Genomic DNA, 8,673 nt, shown 5'->3' with positions numbered 1-8,673 from the left:
TGGGGTGAGGGGGGGCATTCTCCCTATCATGACTTCACTAATGCTCTTTCTTCCCAAAATGCCTGGAATATAGAAGCTCCTCTGTCATCACTCCTAACCCAGCTCCTTCGTCTATAAACTCTTATTAATAAAGTCATAGGTCAAATGTCATTTTCTCTGCAAAGCTTTCCCTCACTCCCTGAGCAGAAATAATCCACCTCTGTGACCCCACAGCGGGTATATAATGAGCATAGCACTTGAATTCCCATCTGCCTCTTGGTTAGAGTGTGAGATGCTGAGATTCACAGTACTTGACATATAGTGTACCTAACAAACATTTATTGAGCGAATGAAGTCGGAGAGAACAGTCAGAACAAATGCAAATGTGGCTAGAATTTAAAGGAAGAGTTTATTATATACTTCAGAGAAGTAATTTACAAAGTTAAAAACAAAACAAAGACAACCTTCTTGTGGCACCACGATATTCATGCTGCTCCTCTTCCTACTGAGCACCCTGTTTTCAACAGTTCCCAGGCCCCTTCGGACATGTCGACACTGGGACATGGCACTGAGCTTGGAAAGTGGGAGGCCTAGCCTCCAAGAAGTCTTGGAAGAGAGTTTAGTTTCCATTCTTTCTTTCCACTTCTCTGGATGCACAAGACGCAGTGGACACTGAAGCCCTAGACAATGGTGGAGCTACTAGATGGAAAGTAGCTCAGATACCCGCATGGCAGGACACCTAACAGCCAACTGTGAGTTCAAAATCCTTACTGTGTTAAATGACTGAGATTTGGGCCAGGGTTATCAGCTTACTTAGTTTTCTAGGACTGGCATAAGTACCACAAAGTAGGTGGCTTAAAACAACAGAAATATATTCTTTCACAGTTCTGGAAGCCAAAATTAAAAAATTAAGGTGTTGGTAGGGCCATGTTCCCTCTAGATCCCCTAGAAGGTGCCCCTTAATTTCCTCTTCTAGCTTCTGGCTTGTGGTAGTGTAACTCCAATTCCTGCTTCCATCTTTACAAGGCTGTCTTCCTTCTGTGTCCATCTGTTTCTGCAACACTTTCCTTATAATGAGAACACCAGTCCAGCTGTATTGGATTAAAGGCCCAATTGTTACATGGTGGCTACATACGATAAGCACTGGACTGTAAACCACAAAGTCTGCAGTTTAAACCTGCCAGTCGCTCCACTGAAGAAAGATGAGGCTTTCTGCTTCTGGGAAGGTTTAAAGCCTAGGAAACACTATAAATGATCGCTATGAGTTGGAACTGACTCAACGGCACTTAACAATCCCAGTATGTCTTTTATGTTATATCTAAAATGACACCAAATAAGGGCACATTCTGAGGTTCCAGGAAACACATAAGTTTTGGGGGAACACTATCCAACCCACTGTAGTATCTGAAGATCAGTGGAAATTGGAAGTTCAATTCCAATTTTGGACATGTTGTTGTTGAATGCCATTGAGTCGACTCCAACTCATAGTGACCTTGTATATGGAGGGCTTCCAGGAAGTGGTTTGTGAGTTTCAACTAATGATCATATGGTTAGCAGTCCAGTGATCATCCTACAACACAACACTCAGTAGATGTGAGATACCTATTAGATATTTCAGTGGATATGTCAAAAACAGTTTGGAGTTTGAGAAGGAAGCCTACACTGGGGATAAAAATCTGGAGGTTTTGGCATATAGACCATATATGCCATCAAGAAACAGGATGAGATTATGTCTAATGGAATACATCGTTTGATTTCTTGATTGCTGTTTGAGTGTTGATGGTTGATCCAAGTAAAATGAAGTCATTGACAACTTCAATCTTTTCTCCATTTATATCAATGCTGTCTATTCAGTGCTGAGGATTTTTGTCTTCTTTATATAGAGATGCAACCCATACAGAAGGCTATGGTCTTTGATCTTCATCAGAAAGTATTTTAAGTGTTCTTCACTTTCAGCAAGCAAGCTTGTAATATCTGCATATCACAGATTAATAAATCTTTCTCCAAACTTGAAGCCACATTTTTCTTCATATAATCCAGCTTCTTAAATTATTTGCTAAGCATACAGACTGAATAAGTATGGTGAAAGAATACAACCCTGGCTAATTTTAACCATTCAGTATTCCCTTAATCTGTTCCAAACAACTGCCTCTTGGTCTGTGTACAGGTTCCTCATGAGCACAATTGTCTGGATTACTCATTCTCTGCAATGTTGTCCATAGCTTGTCATGAGCCACACAATCAAAAGTCTTTGCGTAGTCAATAAAGCACAGGGAAACATCATTCTGGTATTCTCTGCTTTCAGCCACAATCCATCTGACATCAGTAATGACATCCCTCATTCCATGCCCTTGTCTGAATCCAGCATAAACCTCTGGAAGTTCTCTGTCAATGTATGGTTGCAACCATTTTTGTATTATCTTTAGTAAAACTTTACTTGTCTGAGATTTTAATATTGTCCAATGACTTCCACATTGTCAGGTCACCTTTCTTTGGAATGGGCACAAATATGGATATCCTCTGGGTTGTTGGTCAGGTAGTTTGTCTTCCAAATTTCTTGGCATAGATGAATGAATCCCTCCAGTGCTTCATTAGTTGGTTGAAAGATTTCAATTTGTATTCCATCAATTTCCTGAGCTTGCTCTTTGCCAATGCCTTCAATGCACCTTCGACTTTTCTTCCTTCCATATTGACTTTTTTTTAATAAAAATAAGTTTTTATTGTGAATTATGTGATAGTTTACATGGGAGAACATTATCTTTACATTCATCCTATCGTATTTTGTTTCATGGCAATGATTACGATCCGATCCCCTGCATGCATCAACCACCAACCAAAGGGTACTTCTTGTGTGCCTGCCCCCCGGCCGACAGCACACAGGCCCTCTCCCTCCCTGAGTCTAGAGTCCCAAGCCACTCTTTCTCTCCATGTCATCGTCTCTGCCTCCATCCCTGGCATCACTGCTTCTCTGGATAGGGTCCCACACTCCGCTCTTCTCCCTTGATGGTCCCAGGGACCTCCGCTCCTGGACTGCAAAATCAACCACTCCCCTCCTTTTGTTATAAAACGTCTACCTTTTACCTTTCCAACCCTCACAGTCAGTCATGATTGCAATCATTCCCTGTTGAACCACAAGAGTCTTATCCCCATCACCTTTTATCAGCCCCATCCAGACAGGTTGGAAACACCTCAGTGGAGATTCTACCTTTACCCCTACCCTTTGGAACTAGATTCCCTATTGAAAGCTTGTAAGCCAGTCACTTCTTGCCTTTGTAGCCGCCCCCCCGCCTCCCATTTTGGGTAGCCAATGTCTAAGTTACCCATCCTTGTTATCATTGGCTCTTGATCATATGCTACCTCTTGAAATGGTTGAAACATCAATCATTTCTTTTTGGTACACTAACTCTGTGTATCCATCTTGGCTTGATGCTTTCTGCATCATTCAATATTTTACCACGAGTCCAGGATTGAATTTTTGCTTCAGTTTCCTCAGCTTGAGAAATGCTGAGGGTGTTCTTCCCTTTTGATTTTCTAACTCCAGATCTTTGCATGTTTTGTTATATTTGACTTTGTCTTCTCAAGCTGACCTTTGAAATTTTCTATTTAGCTCTTTTACCTCATTTCTTGCATTTGCTTTAGCATCTCTACACTAGAGAACCAAGTTTCAGAGTCTCTTCTGACATCCATTTTGGTCTTTTCCTTTTTTTGCCTTGTTAATGGCCTTTTGCTTTCTTTCTCTCTGTTTTTGATGTCATCCCACAACTCTTCTGGTCTTCAGTCTTTAGTGTATAAGGCATCAAATCAGTTCTTGAGATGATTTCTAAATTTAGGTGAGATATGTTCAAGGTCACATTTTGGCTCTCGTGGGCTTGTTTTAATTTTCTTTTAGCTTCAGCCTGAATTTGCATATGAGCAATTGATGGTCTGTTCCACAGTCTGCCCTTGGCATAGTTTTGGTTGATGATATGGAGCTTTTCCTCTGTCTTTCCACAGATGTAGTCAATTTTATTTCTGTGTATTCCATCTGGTGAGGTCCATGTGTATTGTCATTTTTTATGTTGGTTAAAAAGGTATTTGCAATGAAAAAGTCACTGGTCTTGCAAAATTCTCATTCAATCTCTAGCATCGTTTCAATCACTAAGGTCTTATTTTCCAGCTTCTGATCCTTCCTCTTTGTTTCCAACCTTTGCATTCCAATCACCAGTAATTATTAATACATCTTGATTTCATGTTTGATCAATTTCAGACTGAAGAAGTTGGTAGAATTCTTCAATTTCATCATTGGTGTTAGTGCTTAGTGTGTAAATTTGAACTACAGTGGTATTAACTGGTCTTCCTTGTGGTGGTGGTAGTGGTTACATGCCCTGGAGTTGATTCCGACTCACAGCAACCCTGTAAATCTTTATGGGAGCAGAAAGCCTCATCTTTCTCCCGTGGACTGGCTTTTATCGGTGTTAAGAGCGAACTCAACTCTTCCTGGGATTGGGAATTGTTTCTTTATGCTCTGAACACATGTTTTTAAGATTATGTAAATGTTACATGTCAAAAACTAAATCCCAACTACAAAAAAATTTTTTATTATGTGAAAGTAAAACAGACACATATATTTAAATATATTTTACATATTTAAAGATATAACAAAGACAAATAATTTATCAAAAATTACAAGTTTAAAGAATAGAACTATTTTGATACAGCCAATACAGTATCAGAAAATACTCCACTTTACCCATAATTAGGGAATGTTATGTCCAAAAAAAGTGACTGGCATTTTTTGGTGAAAAATATAAAAGTGTTTTAGATGTGTGCCAAGATTCTCCATCTTGCCAAATCTAAAACAGTGCAGTGCCTTTCTCAAGAACTTCGTTTTCTCCAAATGGCTTTTAAAACCACCTGTGTTTTCCTTTGGGCTTACGTGAAGTCTAAATCTTCACTTCACTTTCAGACCACAGGCATCATTACAAACAAAAACAAATCAGAGCGAAGGTGCTGGGAAGTGTTCTTCAAACTGAGCGAAGAATTTTCTCTTTGGCTGGATGAAAGACCATGGTGTACTGTGATGTCCAATCGACTAGACAGGGCTTCACCAAGCCAAAGCAGCCACACTGAAAGAAATCTGCAAGGTTCTGTGTGAATCCAAGGCTGCCAAGAAAAGAACACGTTTCACTGTATTTCCTGCTTCTAACAGCTCTTGACATTTATTTATACCATAAAGTTCACTAAGAAACTACAGTCTACAATGTCCTTTGAAGATCCTACAGGAATCAGCCACAGTTCCTAAGCTTATTAAAGGACCCTAAAACAGAAGCCTACTTCCATTTCTGGAACTGAATCTCTATTTTGTAATTTCTAGGCTGTTACCCAGTAATTTAATTAAGCTTTCTGTCCTAATTTCACATTGGATTCCCCAATCACTGGAATGTCCACCTTGTTTCTTTCTTTCCATTCCCACTGTCCTAATTCAGACTTTGTCACCCCATGGCTCAAATTTCAGCCAAAAAATAGGTCTAAAAAGAGAATGATAACACAACTTAGAATAATCAAGCAATTGAGATCAAAAGGGCAGCATTTACCCAAGGACAATGGTCATAAGGGTTAGGAAAGTAGGAGGAATGGAAAGAGGAAACCCAGGGAGGAAGTGGAATAAGTGATGTTACGTTGTAGGGATTGCAATCAATAAATGAGATGAAATGAAAATGTATGAACTGTTGAGTGGAAAACTGAGCTACTCTGTAAACACTTCATCCAATTCACAATAGAAAAGATGGACTGTTTTCTAAACTTTATAAGCAGCTCTCTTACTTACCTTATGTAAAATGGATTCCCTTTTGCTCTGTCATGAAGAGACTGTCTAGGTAGTCCTTGGAGATGGTCTACATCCAAAAACACTGCTACGTTGATAGTCCCTCATTTTCTACACCAAACCTTTAAAGATTCTCCTCTCTCCACAGGCTCAAAGCCAAGTTCCTCATTTTTGCATCCAAAACCCTAAACCTTCAATTTTTAACTCCCCAAAACCATCTTAATCAACTGCCTCTCCAGCCACTATGGTTCTATTTTCCCCATGATCATAACTGCTTGGGTCATTCTTCTCCTCTGTGATTCATACTCCCCCCACCCTTCTTTCATGATAACCCTTATTCTTTTAAGACCTACACCAGTTCTCATGGCCCAGATCAAAGTTCATTTCTTCCTTGGAACCTTCCTGACTTCAAAAGTCTTCAGCATTCTTTTTTCTCCATTAAATTCCCGAAGTATTACTACCTATCCCAGTCATGAGCATAGACCCTATCTCTTAATTGCCTAACCCACCTCCTACATAATCTATACAAAAGGATGATTATCATGTTGCTGCTGTTAATGAGAGTGGTCAAGAAAGGGTCAGCACTGCCCAGAAAGCATCAACCTAAGAGAACTGACTCTTGGAATTGATGGTGTGGCAAAGCACACAGGTTGGAAATGTATGGGTCTGGCTCAAAAGTGGTTAGTGAGTAAAAGTAACAAACAAAAAAAGAAAAACAAAACCTTTGATTGAGCAGAGTTTAGATAACTAGATTCAAAGCATCTCTAATGCTTTGCCATTAATTCCCTAAGTCCGTGTTGCCATTCCTCATCAATTCCCAAGTGTGTTCCAGCTTTCTCACCTCTGTCCTTTAACACAGACTCGTCTCCATCTCCACTGTGCCCAAGGCCCTATTGAAAATCCCACTTTGATCACAAAGGTTCCCTACTTTTTTGGAGTCACAGTTATTCTTTTTATCAGACCCCTTAGAGTTAATATCATGCCAATCTGAAACCACCATTGCTCCACATCCAAAGCTTTAGCCTTCTCTTTCCAATTAAGTCAATTTCTCTCCTTGAAATACACATTGTAGTCATCTTCCAGGCTCTGATTCCCTCATCTAACAGCCTAACAGCTTCATCTTGTACCATGATTCTGCTTTAAAATAAACTGTTGAGGAGATAATGTGGAGAGTGTTCAAATCCTGAAGGCTCTGGGTCACCTCAGTAGCACTTATAGCCCCCACGACCCCGATACATGTGGCAGAGAGATAAGCTTCAAAGTCTGCTCTTCCTTATCATAAGATGGCAGCCTTCCTACCAATGCTCTCATTTTAAACTAAGGGCAGGTTTCATATAAGCACTGCCCTGGGGAGGAAAATAACCCAAGCCTGAAAAACTTGCCTCTCTGACACAGATGGGCACTGTAAACACTGGGCTGAAACAGTTACTGGTGACAGAAAGCAAGGCTGAAAATCTTGGCAACACTCATCATCTAATGCTTTCTACAGAGAGTCTTGTGGCTGGCATGTTAATTATCTTCCCTTAATTTCATGCCAGAAACATGCAACCTTGTGACCATGTAGCTTGATTAGAGAGATTGCCCATCTTGGCAAGACTTCAAAGTCACTTTCCCTGTGTATCAAGTCTAGTAGACCAAGTTCTACATTCTCACCACCTTGGGGCTTATGACCATGGGTAGTATCTGCTAACAACTCTACCCCCTGGCCCCTGTGGTCACTGAAGTTTGTAAGGGATTTGGATAACCCTGCCAGGTGGCAATTTTAAAGAGAAGCACAGTCATTGGGAGTGGGGGAGGGGGAGAGGGGTGGGAGCAGGTTAGTTTGGAAACCCTGTGACTAGGCTGAGATCTTCCATAGGATGTATTGATGAGTATCTCTTACGTACTTGTACGGTGTCCTCCTGAGGGACAAAGTCTGTTTCATATGCCTGCTCTGTTTCAGCAGACTGATTCTCTCATGGGACGTCAGGCCAAGAAAAGCAATCTGAAAAAGATGGGGAGGTTCATGAAAACACCACTTCATTATGGCTCCATCACTCTTGCTAGGACATCAGCAAAAAGGCAAATATTTAGCGCATCCCCAAAGATAAGTCTTTCTAGGGACCTTAGCCAGGGCATAGGTTCAGCAGCTATACACTGTACTCTTCTATGTTAGCACAGTAGTTGAATTTTTTTTTTTTTATCTGATTTTTACTAACTGTGGTGCAATGAATTATTTACTATGTCCCTTATAGCCTTAGTCTTTGTAAACTCGCACCAAATGACACTTTTCCTGATAGGTCTGGGTAAGAGACGGTAGGATAAGCTACTGATAGGATGACATGATTCATCTATGGATGTTAACAAAGTTAACTTTTACTGCAAAATTCTGAAACTTTAGCATGGGTATAAAACGAGCCACCTCAGAAACAGGAAGCGGGGATTTCATCCTCTGGACCCTGAGCTCCCTGCTCATTGAACTCCCCTGACCCAGGAACAGAAAGCTGTGACCCCAGCAGAGAAGCAGCAACCAAGGGGCAGAGCACTTGATTCAGCGGCAGGCTTCCAAGTCCACAGAGCAAGTATAGCCTTGCTTATACAGTGGGGCGCCTCTAGGCACTCAATTGGGGGAGATAGGATTGTTGAGCTAGACACGGGTGCCTTCAGGCTGAGGCACTTCTTGTGTAGTATTATTGCACAGGATTATTGTGTAGGGTTTAGGACTCAGCAGCCCTAAAAGAGCTTTGTAACATTAGCCAGGCAGAGAGAGGCCTGTCTGTGGGGACATTATTCTCATTAAAATGCTTAGGGTACAGCAGATTGTACATATACTGTACCCTGAGTACACTATGTGTACACTATGTGTATATATAGTATACCATGTTGTACCCTGAGTACACTGTGCTGTACCC

At 40.8% G+C, this 8,673-nt stretch overlaps 1 protein-coding gene across 1 annotated transcript in view; it reads right to left on the bottom strand.

Moving 5' to 3' along the window:
• Positions 1-4,536: 4,536 nt before the first annotated feature.
• Positions 4,537-8,673, bottom strand: part of ZDHHC13 (zinc finger, DHHC-type containing 13) — a 67,883-nt gene continuing 63,746 nt past the window's right edge. Inside the window, exons 16-17 of the mRNA XM_006865811.1 lie at positions 7,669-7,766; positions 4,537-5,121 (exon numbers count right to left, since the gene is read on the bottom strand). Coding sequence (XP_006865873.1) covers positions 4,983-5,121; positions 7,669-7,766 — 237 coding nt within the window. The 3' untranslated portion in view covers positions 4,537-4,982. The remainder of the gene's footprint in view (positions 5,122-7,668; positions 7,767-8,673) is intronic.

This window comes from Chrysochloris asiatica, unplaced genomic scaffold (genome assembly GCF_000296735.1).
Source record: "Chrysochloris asiatica unplaced genomic scaffold, ChrAsi1.0 scaffold00083, whole genome shotgun sequence".
In the NCBI taxonomy this organism is placed as follows: Eukaryota; Metazoa; Chordata; class Mammalia; order Afrosoricida; family Chrysochloridae; genus Chrysochloris; species Chrysochloris asiatica.
Note: the sequence above shows the minus strand (reverse complement) of the source record. Positions and strands in the feature narration are given on the sequence as shown.